The sequence below is a fragment of the Heloderma suspectum genome, chromosome 4, assembly GCF_057233095.1.
Source record: "Heloderma suspectum isolate Gila_16-S chromosome 4, 16-S_ref, whole genome shotgun sequence".
Classification (NCBI taxonomy): domain Eukaryota; kingdom Metazoa; phylum Chordata; class Lepidosauria; order Squamata; family Helodermatidae; genus Heloderma; species Heloderma suspectum.
Window position 1 is genome coordinate 301,479,330 of NC_139461.1, and position 20,885 is coordinate 301,500,214.

The window sequence follows — 20,885 nt, forward strand, 5'->3', positions numbered from 1 at the left end:
ACACAGATTAAAATCACATTCCCACATTTCTAATATTAAACTGCAATACCAGGGAAAGGCACAACTGACAAGCATTTTCCCATACTGAACCTACGTGTGAGAATGTGAAATGAATATTTTATTGAAACTGGAAGAACTATTTACTGTCATGCAGTTATAAAGCCAGTTCACATATATAAATCAACTGTCAAAACTTCCAGAGAAAGCAAGTTTAAATTTTTACTTCCATACCCAAGTGCAGCACTGTGTTTTGAACCAGCTTACATTATGCTGAACAAAAGATATGGCAAATGTAAGTTGTTGATGCGATTATGTCAACACATGAGCTGCAGTAGATCAGAACATACAAATCAGCAAGGTACTGGTGGCCATAAACAGTAAGAGAGCAGGGCTGAGTAATTTTCCTCATCAAATTTTGTATTATTAAATATAAGTTATGAAAACAGCTTTTCATCTCTTATAGAAAAGTTGCAGTATTATGACCATATTGCAGTATATACTGAAGAATGGAGTCTTACAGTAACAAGCTTAAAAAACCAGGTGGTTTATTGTCGGCCTCTTAAAAAGAGGCACAGGATAGGAAAATGGAATGCCTACATGTCTACACAGAACTCGTCTAGTTTTGGTTTTTAAATCACAACTGAATTTCATTCATCATGTTGTTTTCTTCTGTTTCTTCTTCTCGTTTTCCTCCTTCTCCTTTTCAATTTCAGCAACATACTTTTCAATTTCATCAGGGCTTAAGATCTGTAAGAGAGGTGACATGATCACAATGGGGGATGGCCTTCGGAGGGCCTCCCCTCTCACTGAAGACCTTCACAGCTCCTGAAAACTGCTCCCAAGGGTGATGCAGAGGAATGTCTTTATTCCAGTACTAATGGGCAGGGTTGTGGGGACCGGACAGGCCAAGTAAGAGAAAGAAAGGTGGGACTAGTAAGATCCATCCCCAACTTCCACTTCTCTTGGTATAACCCAAACAGTCCTTCCAACCTGGATGTTGTTGCTAAATGACAGGGCTGTCTGTAATAAATCCATTCTCCGTGACTTGAACTAAAGGAGAGGGCCAATCTAGTTGCATTACAAAGACCTGAGCTGGGGACCCCCAAGTGGGGCTCTCTCAGATGAATCTTCCAAGTACAGATTTGCTAGCACTGTACCAACATAGTTGCTAGCACTGTACCACCACAGGCTTGAGGCTGGGGGTGAAGGGGGTCGCTGTGGTTCTACAGGAATTCCCTCATCAGGACACCCATCAAGCAAGGACTCCAATTCAAGTGTTTGTACCTAGTGCTGGTCTTTAGCAACAGAATAGGGGTGCTGCTGGTTAGCGCCTACCTTGCTTCCCAACAATCTTCCTACCGGAGTTGTCAGATGGTCTCAGATCTAGCACTGAGCAGCTCAGGAATATGGCCACTATAACAACCATGGGGCTGTCCCAACTTAACCCCAGAAAGACAGATGGACTATGGCTGGATGGTTCCCTAGTCCGGGAAGGAGGAATTCCACCTATTTTGCATGAGGTTGCACTTCCTCTGAAATATCAGGTTCGTAGCTTGGGAGTACTCCTTGATCCAGCTTTGTTGCTTGAGGCCCAGGTGTTTTCAGTGGCACAGAGGGCTTTCTAGCAGCTTAGACTGGTACATAAACTATGACCTCCCTGGGACAGGGATAATCTGGCAACAGTGACCCATGCTGGTGACATCCTGTTTAGACTACTGTGACCTGTTGTCTGTGGGGTGTCCTTCAAAATGGCTTGGAAGCTGCAATTAGTTCATAATACAGTAGCCAGGATTTTGACTGGGATGGCTCACCAGGATCATATCTCACCAGTTTTAACAGCTCTACACTGGCTACTGGTTTGCTTCTATGCCCCATTCAGGGTGCTGGATTTGACTTTTAAATCCCTTCATAACTTGGGGCCTAGGTACATTAAGAACCATGTTCTCTCACATCAACCAGCCTAACCACTGAACTCTTCCACAGAGGCTACTCAGAGTGCTGCTACCATCAGAGATTGAGTGACAACAAAAGAGGGCTTTCACATCTGTGGCACCTTAGCTGTGAACGTCCTCCCAAAGGAGGCTCACCTGGTGCCCACTTTTATTATCTTTTAGGCATCAAGTTAAGATGTTTATTTTCCTCAGAAGATTGAGATCCCTATCCCCCGACTGCAGGTGCAATTACTTCAGGCTGGAGAGAAAGCACTGCTTATTTTACTTTTGTTGATTTAATGGAAAAAGTCAAGAAATGCTGATGGTGTGTATATGAGCTGCAGAAGGGGCTGAAATGGTGAAGCAAGTTTAGGAGATGGCTTTGGAATGAACCTCTTCCTCCATCAGTTTGGCTGCTTATTTGTCTTCATGAGTGTCACATGCACATGCTGATTGTCTACACTACTTAGGATACTGGAAAGCCACTCGATTTCAAACACAGAGCTCCCACTTCAGATGGTGAAAGTGGACCACAGACTAGCTTCACATGCATGAGATTCAACACAAAAAAGCAAAATTACTACAGATACTTTACCTTGAGAGGCTGATTTCTTCTCATAACAGCCAGCTCAATATTTTTCCCACCAGACTGTACAACCTTAAATCCAGGAAAGATGAAGTGTTAGAAAGAGGCTTTAATACAACTCTACTACTGTCAGTTTTTCCCCCCATGTGGAAAGTTGGTATTGCAATCTGAGCTGCATGTCAAAGGTTTGTGCAGGAAGCTTTTTCATTCCAGTAAACTTACTGCACACACAATTGCACTTTTGAACCAATATTAGAACTGAAAAAGAGGTTGTATCCAACTATGTCATACAGCTGAGAGAAGCATTTCTGCAGCCAAAAAAGGAGGAGGCAATATACACACATGCATATACGTGTGGACCCTCAAAATCTGCTTCAGAGGGTTTTTAGGCAGTGTGAAGAGCAAGAGAAAGTTCCATCATACTAGCAGACTTCCACCAGCATGACACTGAATTTAACCCAAGGTATTTCAGTTATTAATCTTACTGAATGAAATCAAAATATGTCAGAGTCTTAGGGTATTAGATCTGGTTTGATAAACCCATTAGAGCCAGTGCTCTAATCTTCCAAGAAATTGAATGTGCATAAAATTTATCAATAGCCACCCAATGTGCTAGCTCACAGAAGAGTCAAATTCAACACTAGGAGTAGGAACTCAGAAGTGCAGACTTACTTCAAGAAGAGCTTTGATAACAAGCTTAATTGTCAGATCATCTGTTTCAATGGCTTCATCAGTGTAGTTTTTTTCCAAAAATTCACGCACCGACTTTGCTCCTCTGCCAATTGCATTAGCCTGGAATGAAAAACAAGTTTATTCTTAAAAGTTTCTAAGCCAATAAAAAATTAAGTAAAGTAATGAATTCAATTTTTGCATTTAGATTTTTTGTCTACACTACACTAACAGAGGAGATAACATTTAAAATTGGAGTAGCCGAGATGAAAGGACAATGAAATCAGATTGTAAGTGATTGGTTGTACCTTAAAACCCCAAATGCAGCATTCCTAATGGGACAGGCAACAATTCTTTCTTCCACACAACTATAAGAAAGCCCTCAACCCACCAGTAGATTTCAGTACAAACCCCAATTGCATACTCCAACCTGCCAAAAAAAAAGAAAAAAAAAGAGAGAGTACAGTCCCCTCACATTTCAAGGGCCTGGGGAAAGAAAGCAGAATAGGGCACAATTCCACACACACCCCACACACACTCACTGCTCAGAGATAGCAGCATTTGGCAGCCAGGGCTACACTTTTCAATTGAAGTGAGCTAATCTCAGGAAGTGGAATTACTGTCTATCATTTACCTCAAGCATTCTAAAGGAAAAACTACTGTAGATAACCTGGAGACAGCAGCATGAGAAGATGGAGATAAAGTTTTAGAAGAGCTAGCTAGTAGTCAGAATACTCAAATCCTGAAGTTGTGGCCAATTAATGACAGCAACAATTAGTATGTTTTCTCCATATAATTAAGCAGGCAGAAATGTGCAGATGATTATCAGTAGTGAGTCTACTATTTTTTAATCAGAACACTGTTACAGACATCAGTTCTCTGAGAGAGACTGTAAGTAGTCCAGAATGGGAGGCAAGGAATAGAGGGCAGATGAGTAAATAAGGCTGGAGCAGACTGTGCACTGTACGCCTGATCTTATATAGGTTATGAGAGGGGGGTTAAACTGTAGACAGGATCTACATGTGTGAATAGAGTGCTTCTATCTCTTTTATCTCAGCAAGACAACCAAACCAACTCACCTTCCAAGCATGGTAAGTGCCAGAAGGATCAGTCTGATACAGTCTTGGAGTTCCATCAAAGTCAAATCCTACAATAAGGGCAGAAATACCGAAGGGTCTGCGGCCATTGCTCTGGGTGTACCGCTGAGGAGGAACAGGAAAAATTTTATGTTAGCAGAACTGTATGCTTGGAGAAGTAGAGATTTCTCATGCAATACATGCACAAAAGGGAACTTGGACAACACTGGATATTTTTCTCAACCCGTTTACTACTAAGGAAAACATACCCATTACTTGCCAAGTGTTTTGAAGTGCTACTTTCTGTAGCCATTTAAGAGTGATCTCCAGGCTGGAACCAGAAAGACTCAACTGCTTTTGGTAATTCCATCCCATATTTGTGCCTGACAAAGTCAAGCATTTTTACTAAGTGCAAGACTGAGGCTGTGATCCTAAGCCCCATTTAATTCATGGCACTTGTAGGACTGCACTGAGACTTGCTTCCGATGAAGTCAGGGCTACGCTCCAAATTTATTGGAAATACCAGGCTTACTTGTGGCCAAAACATACATTCAATAATTACTGTATTAATGATAGGTCCTTCACTGATCCTTACTCGCTACCGAAACTTGCAGTAGCAGATAATAAAAGATCTGATAAGGGAATGGACTTTTGGTTTTAGCTTTTTGAAATGCATTTTTGTTACATACTCTTTTGGGAACTGCATATTCAAATACATCTTCCTTCATTCTTTTTGTACAACTCAGCTAAGAAAAAGTTACCCAATTCTTTTCTTTGTACTTACCTGCTTCAGGCTAGCAATATAACGTGTAATATACTCTACAGTGACAGGATCCTCCACTGTAAGCCTATGGCTTTGACACTCCACCCGAGCTCTGTTTATAACTATCCTGGCATCTGCTGTGAGCCCTGCAAATATAAAAAGTAGCACAATGTTCACATAGTGAACGTGCAAAAACATCTCTAGTTTAGAAAACTTACTACAGGAAAGGAAGAGTGTTAATGACAGGTGACATAGGTATTTCTGTGGCTGATTTTTTAAAATATAGATGTTCACAGTTATGTTATGCACTTCAGTTATCATTTCCTTCATGCTCAAAAAAATGGTGCCATTCTAGAGGAAGTATCCAACGCGTAACCTCCAGTATACTGGAGCAACACTGTTTATTGAGCTTCCCCAATATAATTTCAAGCTGAAACAGGAGGGGAAAGGATTAAGTGGACTCTCTGACTGCCATTCCTCCACTCAAGATTGCCGAGGCTGCTTTTTGGCTAAAAAAAAGAGGAAAGACATGGAATTCTGCATCACATTTGCTAGGTTTTTAGTGAAGGATGAATGGCAGATCAAGAAATGACTGTTATCCTCCCAGTGAATATGACAGCTGCCAATATAATATTGTTTTTAGACCTACAAAACATTCACTTGCAAGTTTTAACTTACCAAGTATAAGGGATCGGGCAACAAATTAGGAAAACTAATACTTTTATACCTAGAATAATCAGATTACCATTAAATAAATAGAAATAATAAGAGCTAGACCTTAGTTCCACTGTTTAACTACTTTTTATATTGAAAGAAAAATATAATACTTTCACTATCTGCATTCAAAGGTTTGAAGCAGCATTAGATTACGTGACCAAGTAATTTAAATGAATTCAATTTGTTTTACAAGAGGTTTAATACAGAAGTGTGCAAGACAGAAAACACAACAGCCCCTTCCTAACATAGTCTTCAAAACACTCTAAATCCAACAAGCAGAAGAGGAGTAACTTTAAGGTTTCCTCCTTCAGTCTGTAACACCGCCTGTTTTAGATTTTTGTTCTTTGTAATAAAGACATTTACAATGCAATCCTACTATACCTGTCTATTCTATAATAAATTCAGTGGTGCTTACTCCCAGGTAAGTATGCATAGGACTGAAACCTTAGAAGATCTAACAGATATATTGTTTTAATCATGAGAGAGGAAAACAAAAGATGACTGCTTGATTTTGCTGTATTGCAAAAGTATTTTAACAAGTAGCACAATTTCATTCCAAGGCATGTTCATAATATTTAAGGGAATTCATGTTACCTGCAAAAGCCATGCAGACATTGTCATCAAGGGCGCAGATCTTTCGGACAGTTCTTTCATCCTGAAGTTTTGCCACAGATTTCTTCTCCACACCAAGAACAACAATATCTTTTCCACGTACTCCAACCTTTAATATTACATTAATTATTAGAGATCCACTGTCCCTATAAAATATATCTAAGACTATCAAAAGCAAAACATATTTAGTTACAGCTCAAGTTCACTGAATTCAATAGAACGTCAACCACTGACTTACACGGGGTGTTGATTGCACTTGGTTTACACTAAGAAATATGAGATTTTAACATGCAATACTGTTTAGATTTGCATATTAGAATCTCATGTTTCTTAGTTTACTGTGTAAACTCTAAAGTTTTACTGTGACAATGTAGCTGGAAAATCATATTTCAATAAGTTGAAGAAAACTGAAAATAATGTACTGCCTTAAATGATTTTAAGGTAGATGCAAAACACTTCAAGTTAAGTTCCAAACAGCCTGTAAGGGCGCAATCCTATTCAGATTGGCGGCCGCCTCCGAAGTTGGAGGCGACCGCCTCCGAAGTTGGAGGCGACCGCCTATACAATGCAGGGCAGGAGAAGCACAGAGGGGATCGTTCCCACCATGCTTCTCCTGCCCTGCATTTTTGGCTAGACAGTCTAGCTGCAGGAAGGCTGAGGAGGGGAGGAGGCTGCTGTACGACACACTGGATGTGTTGTACAGGCATTTCCGCCCTCCCTGCCCCGGAATGCCCCTTTTCGGCCACTCCGCACTCCTCTTGCAAGCATGGAGGATGGGGTTGTTCTGCGCTGCCTCTGAGGCAGCGCAGAAGGGTGGGGAGGTCAATTCCCAGAAAACCAGATATCCTATGGCCGTGTAGCCGCTGTCTGGTAGCCATAGGATTGCTCCCTCCTTTACTCATGTTTGATCTTTTTTTAGTATTCCTGCAAAGTACAGAATTTCGAGAATCTATAGTCTCTAAGGGCGAACAAAACATTAATACAGCTGTATCAGTTTATGTTAAGATTGTAAACATCAACGCAATTATTAACAAAGGTAACCACCTTTTTTCAAAGCTTTTTAGAAATACGAAGGGGAAACAAGTTAAACAATCTGTTAATTTTGTCATCTCAATGACTTTCCAAATGTTTGCTAATCATTCTCATGTTTTAGAGTTTCTACTGACTGTCATGTGGACATGCCGATTTTTTGCTGCTGTTTGTAAAATTCAGGACTGAGGTGTGATATTCTTTAATTGCTAGATTGTCAAGACATATCAACAGAATACTTAGTTTTTCTTCAAGATTTGTATTTCTTCAAGATTAGTATCCTGCCTGTCTATAAAAAGATGTCCAAGGTATCTTATAGTCAAAATTAAAATATAAAAACAAACACTATGATTATAGGGCTGAAGGAGATGTTGTAATCGGTCATAAATTAATTGCATAGACAACCTTTTTTCCAGAACATGCATACATGTATAAGATCAGCAACGCAGCATCAGCAGTTGTTGCATCACCGACAGTTGTCTTGGTTAGTGTTAAGTATTTTCTCTAACTAGTATTTATACATCAATTTATTGTGATTCTCTTTAAGATGAATACAAGGTGATGCAGTTGGGTCCAAGGTAAACATTTCCACATGTCTTCTGATAGCCCACATAAAATGGCAGGCTAAGTTCTTATCCTGATGTATTTGGCACCAATCTTCAAGACATTGCTTGATAGCATCTATCAGTTGTCTCTTAAGAAATGTGCCACAACAAAGTTTCAGTATCATACATATTCAAATACGAATATCCCTAAGGTACTACTGCCTACTTAGGATAAAACAGTTCACCATATCCTTACAGTAGATCCTTAACACACATTGCAAGAACATGTCTGTTGAGACAGAGCAGGGAGTATTCAAACCATGTAAATGTCTGTGAACCTCTTTAAACTCTTATTACAAAGCAGAGCTCAGTATGACTTTTCAAATAAAGAAAGCAACTATGCAAGGTGTATTCCATTGCTCTTGCCCGTTTCCTTAACGTTCCTCTTCTGAATTATCCTTGTACAAAGATTGGATTGTTGAGTCCACATCTAAACTCAATCCTATCTTACTATTTCTTTTTCTTCATCCTAATGAAGCAGCAGCATCTTTTAGGATTTTAAATAGCACAGCTGGAAGACTGTCATCTCCGCTAGCTTTGTTGTTACTAATGCTTCCTAAGGCCCACTTGACTTCACTCTCGAGGATGTCCGGCTCAAGTTCAGTGACCGCACTATCATGGCTATCAGGGACATTCAGATCTTTCCTGTATAGTTCTTCTGTGTATTCTTGCCACCTCTTCTTAATCTCATCTGCTTCTGTTAGGTCCCTGCCTTCTTTGCCCTTTATCATGCCGTCTTTGCACAAAACGTTCCCTTGAGATCTCCAATTTTCTTGAAGAGATCTCTAGTCTTTCCCATTCTGTTTTTTATTTAAAATTTAAATTATTTATTTAAAAGTTATTAAGTTAAGTTATTTAAAATCCTAAAAGATGATGCTGTTAAAGTGCTGCATTCAATATGCCAACAAATCTGGAACACTCAACAGTGGCCACAAGACTGGAAAAGGTCAGTTTACATTCCAATTCCAAAGAAGGGCAACACCAAAGAGTGTTCAAACTACCGCACAATTGCACTCATTTCACATGCCAGCAAGGTGATGCTCAAAATCCTACAAGCTAGGCTTCAGCAGTATGCGAACCGAGAACTACCAGAAGTACAAGCTGGATTTTGAAGAGGCAGAGGAACTAGAGATCAAATCGCCAACGTTCGCTGGATCATGGAGAAAGCAAGAGAATTCCAGAAAAACGTCTATTTCTGCTTCATTGACTACGCTAAAGCCTTTGATTGTGTGGATCACAACAAACAGTGGCAAATTCTTAAAGTGATGGGAGTACCAGACCACCTTACCTGTCTCCTGAGAAACCTGTACGAGGGTCAAGAAGCAACAGTAAGAACCAGACATGGAACAACCGATTGGTTCCAAATTGGGAAAGGAGTACGACTAGGCTGCATATTGTCACCCTGCTTATTTAACTTATATGCAGAGTACATCATGAGAAACGCTGGGTTGGATGAATCAGAGGTTGGAATTAAGATTGCCGGGAGAATTATCAACAACCTCCGATATGCAGACGATACCACCCTAACAGCAGAAAGCGAAGAGGATCTAAAGAGCCTCTTGTTGAGGGTGAAAGAGGAGAGTGCAAAAGCTGGTTTGAAACTCAACATTAAAAAAAACTAAGATCATGGCATCTGGCCCCATCACTTCCTGGCATATAGAAGGGGAAGAAATGGAAGCAGTGACAGATTTTATTTTCTTGGGCTCCAAGATCACCGCAGACGGTGACTGTAGCCATGAAATTAAAAGACGCTTGCTCCTTGGGAGGAAAGCTATGGCAAACCTAGACAGCATAGTAAGAAGCAGAGACATCACCTTGCCAACAAAGGTCCATCTAATCAAAGCTATGGTTTTCCCAGTAGTAATGTATGGCTGTGAGAGCTGGACTATAAGGAAGGCTGAGCGCCGAAGAATTGATGCTTTCGAACTGTGGTGCTGGGGAAGACTCTTACGAGTCCCCTGGACTGCAAGGAGGTCCAATCAGTCCATCCTAAAGGAAATCAAACCTGAGTGCTCATTGGAAGGACAGATGCTGAAGCTCAAATATTTTGTCCACCTAATGCGAAGAGAAAACTCTCTGGAAAAGACCCTGATGCTGGGAAAGACTGAAGGCAAAAGGAGAAGGGGACGGCAGAGGATGAGATGGCTAGATAGCATCACTGATGCAATGAATATGAACTTGAGCACACTCCGGGAGAGAGCGCAGGACAGGAAGGCCTGGCATGCTATGGTCCATGGGGTCACGAAGAGTCGGACACGAGTGAACAACAACAATGAAGCAGCAGGACAGGCCACTAACATTCCCTTGTAGACTGTTACATATCCAAGGCTGTTCAACAAAGCTGTGTCAGAGCAGGAACGTGAACTTAGGTCCTCTGGGCTGTTACACAGTTCACTCTCTTCTTCACTCTCTCTCTCTTCCCCACTCTCTCTCTTCTTCCTCCCAACACAGTCAACATACTTCCCCATCCACCAGCTCAATTCCTGCCATAGTCACACCTACTCCTTTTCTCTCAGCATCTTTCAACCCCCTCTTTCATGCTCACCTGCACCAATTAAGCAACTTCTGAACTCTAAAGTTATTTCTTCCAACACCTATTCTTGCTTCACTTCCTTCACTCCCATCAGCCTTTCAGCTTACCTTCTATGCAGCTCTCCTTTCAAATACCAAACACCCAATTTATGCAGAATCATGAGACCTTAACATATAGAACCCTGTAACAGGCACCTCTCCCTTCCCAGTTGACTTTCACATAGCTCCCACATTCTCTAGTTGCACCCTTCCCCATTCACATTAAGCCCACTTCCCTCATTCCTTATAGAATCTATCTGATGTGCCTAACCCCTCAAAGTCCCTCATGCAACCTCCACCTCTCAGGTATAACTATTTCTCAACTATCCAAAACAGAATTCCTCTGAATCTGTAACTGCAAGCTTTTTCCAGTCTCCTTCAGTCAAGCAACCGCACTAATCTTTTGTATGGCCAGTTTAGCCTACTCCCACACCATCCCCAAATGAACTAGTGTGTGCTGGTTACTGGGGACACTTGGGCTCAAATCGCTTAACCATATATTTGATTTCTATCTCACTCTTCAACCTGCTCTGCAGCTCCAGTGTGGCTTATAATGAAAAAAGCCATAACAATTTCAGTTAACATCTATACAATACGTCTAAAACATCAGAAAGCAGCATAAAAATCAGAACCTTAAAAGCAAATTAAAACCACAATTAAACGGCACTGGTACAAAGTTCTTCACCTACCACTGATGAAGCTCACTAGGTACCTTTGGGTTAGTCACCCTCTCTCTCACTAACTTACCTACCTCACAGGGTTGTTTGGAGGGCAAGATGAGGTACCTATGCTGCCCTGAGCAAATTGGAGGAAGAGCAGAAAGTGATATGGCTGAGGCTTCTGTAAGGCAGGCCAATGATCTATCTGTAACAGGTAGGGTGAGCCAAGAGAGAGAGACTAAAAGCTTTCGTTTCCATGACTCTTAATTCTTCTCTAGCCTCCACCACTATATACATGTGTTATGCATCTTACACATTTACACAATCAACAAGACTGAATAAGCTTTTCTTGGACTGTGTACTACTACAGTCCGTAAGCATGGCGGGAGAAAAAAGTAAAGGAAGTCTGAAGTCGCCTACACTGGGGGGTGGGGGGAGGAGGAGCCGTAAGCACACGAAGACAAAAGGCTTCGTCTAAACACGCGGAAGACTACAGCACCTCGGACTACAGCGGGGCATTTTAGCATCAAACGCTCCTCAAATGTGTGTGTTAAAAAGAAAAAAATCCACGCAACTAGGTAACCACCAGGAAGTAGCTAGAGAAAAAGACCATATCCAAGTCCATCGCCCGCTGCTGCCGCTTTCTATGCACAAGTGCGCGCGTGCTTTAAACGCAGGAGAGCGTTGTTTTCAAAAGGGACCACAACACCTGCCACGGGGCCAGTCCATTCTACGCTCTCAGAGCCCTTGAACCGCTTCATCCTGCTGCACGAGCAGACCAGGTCCAACACGCCATCGAGAGGTCTGGGCTCAACCCTTCGCCCCTCCCTGACATGCTAGCTTTCTGCGTGCAGGGCGGCGCGGCGTTGCCTTGTCACGGCGTTCAATCGCGCCATCTCTCCAGCGCCGCCCGGAAGGGGCCCAACCTGCTTCTCCTCGGTCCCCCCCCGGGAAAACTGAGTCTCTCCCACACAGGCGGCAGCCCTCCGTCCCTCCCTTTCGACCCGCCGCCCCTTCCCCCGCAAGCGCTCTGCCTTTACCGCGGTGGAGCCCTTTTTCACGGCCTCTTGGGCGTACTCGACTTGGAAGAGGTGCCCGTCAGGGGAGAAGACGGTAATGGCCCGGTCGTAGCTCATGGCGGAGGCGGCGGGGCCCGGACCCGACAGCGAAAGGAAGCGAGGCGGCCGCTCGAGCCTTCCCTCAAAACAGCACCGTCACCTTCCCTCAGCGCGCAGGCGCGACCCGACCCCGCGCGCGCAGGCGCGCCACAAGCTATTCACGCAACGCCCTTGCGCAGATTCCGCCGCTTTTACCATAGAGGGAAGCGTCCAACGCACCCCGGGGAAGGCGGGCCGTACGTCAAGTGCGCACTTGCCGCCGCTCGCGCCTCGACCTATCGGCTTCGCCTACGCTCCAGGCGCCCCGCAGCGGCTGACGGGATTGGTCAGCTAGGAAGCGAGTAACTCCCTCCCCCTCCCCCCCCCTCCCTCCCTTCCTCCCCCGTCCCTCTCCTAAGCCGAAGTCATAAGGAAGTAATTAGGCTTCTTGGTACGCCAGTAGCGCTGGTGAGGTAACCGGGCGAGCGGCCGGAAAGCTCGCTGACGTTACTCATATGACGTACGCGCGGGTTCGTCCGCTCTTTCTCCGCCGCTCCACCTGCCGCTCCCACGCACTTGGCGCAACGCGGCCCGCTTTGCCTACGCACTTGGCGCAGCGAGATGCGCCTGTCGGCCGAGGCAGGCAGAGATGCGATTGGCTTGCGACAGGAAGCCCGGCGGCAGGGATGCACCATGTGCACCGCGAAGGGGAGGAGGGGGAGGTGGGCCCGGGGAAGCAGGGGCGGGGGGAGCAAAGCAGCGCAGGTGGCGCCGCCGCCGCCGCCGCCAAACCTCAGCCGCTGGCTCTCCGCCTCGCGCTGCGAGTAGAAGAGTCCAGGTAAAGGGGGCGCGCGGAGGCTCGCGGCGCGATGCCCCGGGCTCCTCGCGCGGCGCAGAGCGTACCATCTGCCCAGGCGCCCCTCCGCGTGCACTGCGGCGAACGCTGTGCCTTTGCGCGGCGGTAGCAGCCGGATAATAACAAGAATATTATCGCAGCCCGGGAGCCGCTACCTCACTGGCGCATCTTATTGAAAGGGGAGCGCGCGACCAGCCCGCCATGTCGGTCGCCTTTGCTTCTGCTCGCCCAAGGGGCAAAGGAGAGGTCACCCAGCAAACTATCCAGAAGGTAACCGAAAAAGAAAAGCGGGGGGGGGGGCGGGGGGAGAGGGAGAGAGAGAGACACGCGCACACACGCACACACACACACACAGGCGCGCGTGTTTTTAATACGGACTAGCGGTTTTATGGCTGCGTGCGTGCGCGTCGAGAGAGGTTTTCCGCCCCCCCTGTGGCCGGGGGGCCGGGGAGGGGGGCGCGGCGCGGCGCGGCGCGCGCGGAGGTGCCTAATTCTGTCAGATGCGCCTGGCAAGTAGTGGATTTGCAAAGGCTTGGGAAGGAGGGATAGCTGGAGAAGGGAAGGAGGAGGTGGAACAAAGCGGAGGTGTTCCGACGATGGCAAAGAGAGGGAGATTGAAGGGATCGAAGGCAGCCGGGGGAGGCTGGGCAAAAATGGCATGGGTACGTTTCGTCGCGCGTGTTATCTCCTCCTGGCAGGGAGGTGCTTTCCATGCTTGGGTACGCTGCAGAAAATAGCCAAACTGTAAAGCGGGGGGTGGTGGTGGTGGTGGCGGCGGGGGGGGGGGTGTTGCGTGTTTTTGACAGCATATCCGCGTTTTGGGAGAGAAAGGAAGCCCCCCAGTCGGAGGCTTTGCGCCGTTTATCTTTTTGTATGCTCCCCGTTCGTTTTGCGAAGGGGGGAAAGGCTTGCCGCGGTTTTAAAAAGGGGCACAAGGAAGCCCCTGAGTCATCACCGATGTTTGTCTCTAGGGTTCCTTATTCATTCATTCATTCATTCATTCCGAAAGCAAACGCGTGTAGGGATGTCGAGCGTTTGGCCTGGGATGGTGCTGTTAAAAAAAATAACTGCAGATTCAAAGGGAAATCCCTAAGCACTTGGTGGAGGGAGGTCTGGGCATTTAAAAAGAAGGGGGGAGCCGAATTGTGACCCGTCATAACCTTTGTAAGGAAAACAAGGCTGGTGTTCTCCTGGATGCAAGTTTGGAATACCGCTTTCTGAAGAGAAGGTGCAAGGTGGGGGGAGACAAGGGAATGTTCTCTCCAAACTGTCCCCCTGCCTCCCTTTCCCAGGGAAGGTGCTGTGAATAATGGGAGAGGTGTGGAGATCTCGGTAATGAGTAATTGATCTGTTAAGACTTAAACAATACCCCAGCCTCCCTCCCTCCTTTCCTGGTCATGACATGCACCTGGCTTTGTTGTAATAATGGATAAGGACTCCGCTTACTCTAGGGCAACCTGGTAGTCCAAAACATCTGGAGGGCACAACTCCCATCAGCACTAGCCAGCATGGCCGACGGTCAGGTATTATGGGAGTTGAAGTCCAAAACATCTAGAGGACACCGGATTTCCTCCCCCTGGGCTTGGGTGTCTTGGGAGAAATTGAGAAAGAAAGGTCTGATGGCCTCTTTGTCAGTGAGTTATTTGTTTATTTGTTCCATTTATATCCCACATTTCCTCCAAGGAGCCAAAGGCAGCCTACAGGATCCTGCTCCCCTCCATTTTATCCCCACAACAACCCTGTGGCGTAGGTTAGGCTGCAAGTTGTGACTGGCCCAAAGTCACCCAGTGAGCTCAATAGTGGAGCACAGGCTGGTCCCAGCCCAATACTTTAACCGCAACACCACACTGGCAAACACAAGAAGGAGCACAAATCTACAGTTCTTGGTCAACATTTTCTCCCACGTGGCAAAATGCAAGGGGTCTGAGTTTTAAAAACTCAGCCCAGCATGCTTAGATCTGGGTGTGTACATTCATATTGGTTAGGAACCCCTGAAGGTGAAAGGTGTCGCCTACTTCCCTCTTAATATAGGTAGGGGAACAACACAGCCAGAGTTAAGCACTCTTAAGGCATTCCAATGCAAACTGTGAGAAGTAAATAGCCTTGGAAGCAAGGGGCTTTCCTTCTGAGCAAACCTTGGGTGAAATTTAACATAAACCTTACTTAGACCCATTGAAATGAATGGATTTTAACTTGGTCATGACTAACTTAAGTCCCATTCATGTCAATGGGTCTACTCTAAGTAGGACTTACGTTGGATTCTACCTCTCAGCTGCTATTTATTTCATAGAACCATAGAATAGTAGGGTTGGAAGGGGCCTACAAGTCCATCAAGTCCAACCCCCTGCTCAATGCAGGAATCCAGGTCAGAGCATCCCTGACAGATGGCTGTCTAGCCTCGTCTTGAACGCCTGCAGCATGGGAGAGCCCACCACCTCCCTAGGTCATTGGTTCCATTGTCGTATTACTCTAACAGTCAGGAAGTTTTTCCTGATGTTCAGCTGGAATCAGGCTTCCTGTAACTTGAGCCCATTATTCCATGTCCTGCCCTCTGGGATGATCAAGAAGTGATCCTGGCCTTCTTCTCTGTGACAACCTTTCAAGTACTTGAAGAGTGCTATCATCTCCCCACAGTCTTCTCTTCTCAAGGCTGAACATGCCCAGTTCTTTCAGTCTCTCTTCATAGGGCTTTGTTTCCAGTCCTCTGATCATCTTTGTTGCCCTCCTCTGAACCCTCTCCAGTTTGTCTGCATCCTTCTTAAAGTGTGGTGCCCAGATCTGGACACAGTAGTCCAGATGAGGCCTAACCAGTGCTGAGTAGAGGGGAATTAGTACTTCCTGGGATTTGGAAGCTATGCTTCTATTAATGCAGCCCAAAATAGCATTTGCCTTTTTTGCAGCCACATCACGTTGTTGGCTCATATTCAGCTTGTGATCGACAACAATTCCAAGATCTTTCTCGCTTGTAGTGTTGTTGAGCCACATATCTCCCATCTTGTAACTGTGCATTTGGTTTCTTTTTCCTAGGTGCAGAACTTGGCATTTATCCCTATTAAATGTCATTCTGTTGTTTTCTGCCCAGTGCTCCAGTCTATCCAGATCACTTTGAATTTTGTTTCTGTCTTCCAAAGTATTAGCTGTCCCGCCCAATTTTGTGTCATCTGCAGATTTGATCAGCATTCCCTGCACCTCCTCCTCCAAGTCATTAATAAACATGTTGAAGAGCACTGGGCCCAGGACTGAGCCCTGCGGTACCCCACTCGTTACCTCTCCCCAGTTTGAGAAGGTCCCATGGATAAGCACTCTTTGAGTCCGATTCTGTAGCCAACTGTGGATCCACCGGATCGTTGTTTCATCTAGCCCACTTTGAGCTAGTTTGCTCATCAGGATATCATGGGGCACTTTGTCGAAAGCTTTGCTGAAGTCGAGGTATATGATGTCTACAGCATTCCCACGGTCTACAAGGGAGGTGACTTGATCAAAAAATGAGATCAGATTTGTCTGCCAGGACTTGTTTTTGGCAAATCCATGTTGGCTTCGAGTAATCACGGCATTGTTTTCAAGGTGCTTCCAGATGGATTGCTTTATCATCTGCTCCAGAATTTTCCCAGGGATTGATGTCAGACTGACTGGTCTGTAGTTCCCAGGTTCCTCCTTTTTACCCTTTTTGAAGATAGGGACCACATTAGCCCTCCTCCAGTCATCTGGTACTTCCCCCGTCCTCCATGATTTCTCAAAGAGAACAGACAGCGGTTCTGAGAGTTCTTCTGCCAGTTCCTTTATGACTCTAGGATGCAGTTCATTTCTATACTGCGCATAGCCGAAGCTCTCCGGGCGGTTCACATGCAAATCATATTGACTTTCACGAGGGAGATTATTATTTATCTAGTACCATCAGTATGCAAGACATTTTACATATGAACAAGAGGACAAACCTTTCCCTGAAGAGTTTACAGTCTAACAGGAGATCTGAGCACATGCTTAACTCTCCCACTGAAATCAGTGGGGCCATAAAATGCTTTACCATTGGCTGTATCAGGTCCTAAGTTTCCTTTTCTTACTGGTTGCTTGTTGGTACTGGATTATGCTGGAGCTTAGTTGTCAAAGCTACTTATTAGGCTGCCACAATGCTGGGAAGTAGATCTCATAATTCAAATAAAACATGCTGCATGTTATAGTTCTGAAAACAGTTTGCTATAAGTGTCTTTAGTGAGATCTATGTATAAATGGCAGCTCCCCTCCCGTTAAGTACAAGTGCCTTCTGTTAAAGTGAGCCCTTGTGGGTTGTGTTGCAAACACTTTATTAGACCCCTTGGAAATTGTTTTGGTCTCTTGGATTGTATACTACTATGCTATATATTTAACCTCGAAGTTGAAGAGAAGGGGAACTAATTAAGGCTGGTTGGTATTATTTATCCTTAATTTGGAATTCTGGATTATTGTGAGTTTAAGCCCCAAACAGCAATGGCTATATCTTATTTATAGGTATACTGTCACTATATATGGAAGTTCCATTGGTCCATCAATACCTGGCCTATCATCTGTATAATTTGACCTATAAAGCTCTTGTTTGGGCCCCAAAGTTAGTTTCTTCCCTGGGTCCCGTTGCACCCTATAAGACTGTTTTTTGTGCGTGTGCAGCAAGTGGCCTGGTTTGCACACAACACTAAGCCATGTTGTGGCTTGTTGAAATCTGGATTGTTGTTGTGTCTGGACCCATACCTGCAAACAAGCCATGGTTTGTTAACCAGCTTCAAACCACACATAGAAGCCATAGTTTGTTGTTGGCTTATGAAGTCTGGCATATTTAAATCATGGTTTTATGTGATGTTTGAATCCAGAACCATGGCTTATCTCTGGCTTTTTTGCATTGCTGTCAGCCCTGAAACACAACCGCCTAGCAAGAGCAACCTGAAAACCAAAATGCGCTGAAGGCTGGCAAAATGGGCAGGAGAGAAACAAACCAGGAATAGGGGGAACAAATGGTGGGTTTTTGCTTGTCTACAAGCTAATTCATGGCTAAAGCATCAAACCATGGTTAACGTAAACCATAGCTTAGCAGTACTTGTGAACGCAGCCGATGCCATGGCCTTTTCACACAACCAAAGCTTATCTCAAGTTGGGGAAGAACCATAGGTCAGTGGTAGAGCACATGCTTTGTACCTCAAGTTTAAAAAAGGATCAGGTAGCAAGTGATGAAAAAGACCTCAGTCTGAGACCCCAGAGATCCACGGCCAATCAAATTAGACAATACTAGGGTAGGTGGCCAAATAGTCTTATGTTATACCAGGAGTCCTGTCTACATGACTAATAAATTCCAGTGTTCCAACCAAACTCCCTGCCATTGGGGGTTATTCACATATCACTGATTCTTTCTGAAACTGTATTACAAGGCGACAATGTTTCATGTGGTCCAGATTTAAATGGGAGAGCTTAACTTTGACTGGATCAGGCCCATGGTCACTTATCACTTAACTCCCTACCCAGCCTTGGCCAACCTCTTCAGATGTGTTGGACTACAACTCCCAGAAATTCATGCCTCTGAATGAGTCTCTCAGTGCAGTTTTAAATGTGTCTGCTCAGAAGAAAATCTCTGGGAGAATCAGAAATCACTGGCAGCCAGTGGGGTGTAGTGGTTATAGTCTTGGACTGGGACTTGGGTGATCTGGGTTCGAGTCCCCACGCAGCCATGCGGCTCACTGGGTGACTTTGCGGCGGTCACTGACTCTCCACCTAACCTACCTCACAGGTTTGTTGGGAGGGTAAAATGGAGAGGAGGGCCATGCAAGCCACCTTGAGTTTGTTGCAAAAGGAAAAAAGGTGGGCTATAAATGTAATAATAAAAATAAAATAATAAAATACAGATAGTGGAACCCTGTGCATATCTAGGACTGTAGCAATCCTACATACATTTATCTGGGAGTAAGTGCCATTGAACTCCATGGGACTTACTTGAGTAGATGTGCATAGGGTAGCACTTGAGCCAGCACTGCAGGGACACATGCATCCCCCCATCCCAACAGGCCAGGGCCACAGAATACCTGGGGTTGAAGGCAGGATTTGCCCATAACCCGCAATGGCTTCCTAGGCACAGAAGTTTACTGTTCCCCATAGGAGTGAATGGTAGCCATGGACTTAGATTAATGTAGCTCATGTAAGTGCATTTGCCAGAGGAGCTACTGGGAAAGTGCTCCCTGACGTGACCTCCCTGTGTAGGGCCAGGGAAGATGTTGGCCCCATTCAGTTGTGTCCCAGATTGCCAGCTGTTTTCTTTGTCCCATGGAATTTTATGGAAACCATTGACAATCAAGTTCGATTGTCCCTCCATCTACATACCACCACCCCATGTTGTATTCCATTCCTTGGACTGGAGCCAGTCCAAGGAATGGAATACAAAATGGGGTTATGTAGATATATATATATAGGTATTATTATACCTTGAACCATTCTTAAACTTGTTTTAAAAAATCCACAAGAACATTATTTCAGGTCTTCTGCATTCTTTCACATTAATTAAAATTTTAGAAATTCTTGCTCCATTTTCGCTGGTTTTCCTTGCATCCCACCCCGCCCCCTTCCCCAGCAGTGCTCCCTGGAAACAGAACACTTCATTCTAGAACCTGGCCTAAGGCATAATTAGTCAATCGTTGCTTTTGATCTGCTCTTCAGCACCATTGCGCTGGTGCATGGCTACACAAAATCTCTCTCCCCTCTCCAAAGGGAAACGTCAGAGAAGGAAGAATGCATTGTGGGTGTAACTCTCCTTTTGACTGTTGCTTCAGCCTAGCCACTGATGCAGATTTCAACCTGCATTTCGCATTCCTGCTTCTCCAGCTACCATCTCCCGGATGGCTTACTGCGGAGCAGCCTCAATAAAACTCATGCACGTCCCTCTCTAGAGTAAGCAAGTTCATCAGTGCAGAGCACAAATGGCCATGCTGGCTCTCTGATTAATTTTAGGGATATGCACACATATGCATTTCTGTTTATCTGTCGAAATGCGCTCTCTGCCTTAGTTCTTACTGAGGTGGTAAACCAGTGTTTGCGCTTTACTGCTTTGGACTGCAGATGAGCACTCAGGTCTGAACTCTTCCCCCAAAATAGATTGCATCCTTTCACATGGAAAACTAGATATCAGGAAGAAGGGTTCCAGACTAGCCTACTCCTTAACCTGCTAGTTTTCCATGGGCAAGAAATGATTTTGTATCCATTAGCACCCCACCTGTAACCTGAGTGGTACAGCTCAGACATGGATTTACCACTTCAATGGTAACTAGGCTCTGTTGTGCCCCTAAAAGTCTAAAATCCCTCAAAAGGCATAAGAAAAGGCATGGGAATAAGATTTAGGAAGGGAGATATCTAAAGCCTCCTGGTCTGCCATCTGCGACAAAAGTAGGGATGTGAAACTCAGCAAAACTCAAGTTCAAGATTCTCCAGATTCCACCTTGAAGCTCATTTCACTTTGTGTCTGTATTGGGTTGTAAGCTCTGTTATTTTTCCCCATGAAAATTTCTATGTATTTTCATCAGTATTTCCCCAAATGTACACTTTTTTTCTCATTGGCTAATGCATGTTTGTGTGCATTTTTCAGAAATACACATTTCACAATTTTAGTCGTGCAAATCACTTGGAATTGTACGGATTTCAGACTGCAGATTACGTTCAGATCCATGTTTGGTTCCAGAAAGTGTGAATTGGATTAATTTTGGTCAGA

General features: G+C 44.8%; 2 protein-coding genes across 2 annotated transcripts in view; one reads left to right on the top strand and one right to left on the bottom strand.

Moving 5' to 3' along the window:
• Positions 1-528: 528 nt before the first annotated feature.
• Positions 529-12,431, bottom strand: PSMA7 (proteasome 20S subunit alpha 7). Its single transcript, XM_084854324.1, has 7 exons — positions 12,259-12,431; positions 6,337-6,463; positions 5,047-5,171; positions 4,266-4,388; positions 3,190-3,309; positions 2,527-2,589; positions 529-747 (listed from the first exon to the last, which is right to left on the bottom strand). The coding sequence occupies exons 1-7, from the start codon at positions 12,352-12,354 to the stop codon at positions 655-657; spliced, it is 747 nt and encodes a 248-aa protein (XP_084710450.1). The 5' UTR covers positions 12,355-12,431; the 3' UTR covers positions 529-654.
• Positions 12,432-12,947: 516 nt separating this feature from the next.
• The window catches only part of SS18L1 (SS18L1 subunit of BAF chromatin remodeling complex), a 38,107-nt gene continuing 30,169 nt past the window's right edge, over positions 12,948-20,885 (top strand). Inside the window, exon 1 of the mRNA XM_084854325.1 lies at positions 12,948-13,441. Coding sequence (XP_084710451.1) covers positions 13,373-13,441 — 69 coding nt within the window. The 5' untranslated portion in view covers positions 12,948-13,372. The remainder of the gene's footprint in view (positions 13,442-20,885) is intronic.

What these genes read in the sequence shown, in the direction of transcription:
- PSMA7 (XM_084854324.1), bottom strand. Translation starts at nt 12,354, where the DNA reads ATGAGCTACGACCGGGCCATTACCGTCTTCTCCCCTGACGGGCACCTC. An exon ending in GCACTTACCATGCTTGGAAG is followed by an intron (nt 3,310 to 4,265) that starts GTGAGTTGGTTT and finishes TTTTCATTCCAG; the next exon opens with GCTAATGCAATTGGCAGAGG. An exon ending in TTATCAAAGCTCTTCTTGAA is followed by an intron (nt 2,590 to 3,189) that starts GTAAGTCTGCAC and finishes CCTGGATTTAAG; the next exon opens with GTTGTACAGTCTGGTGGGAA.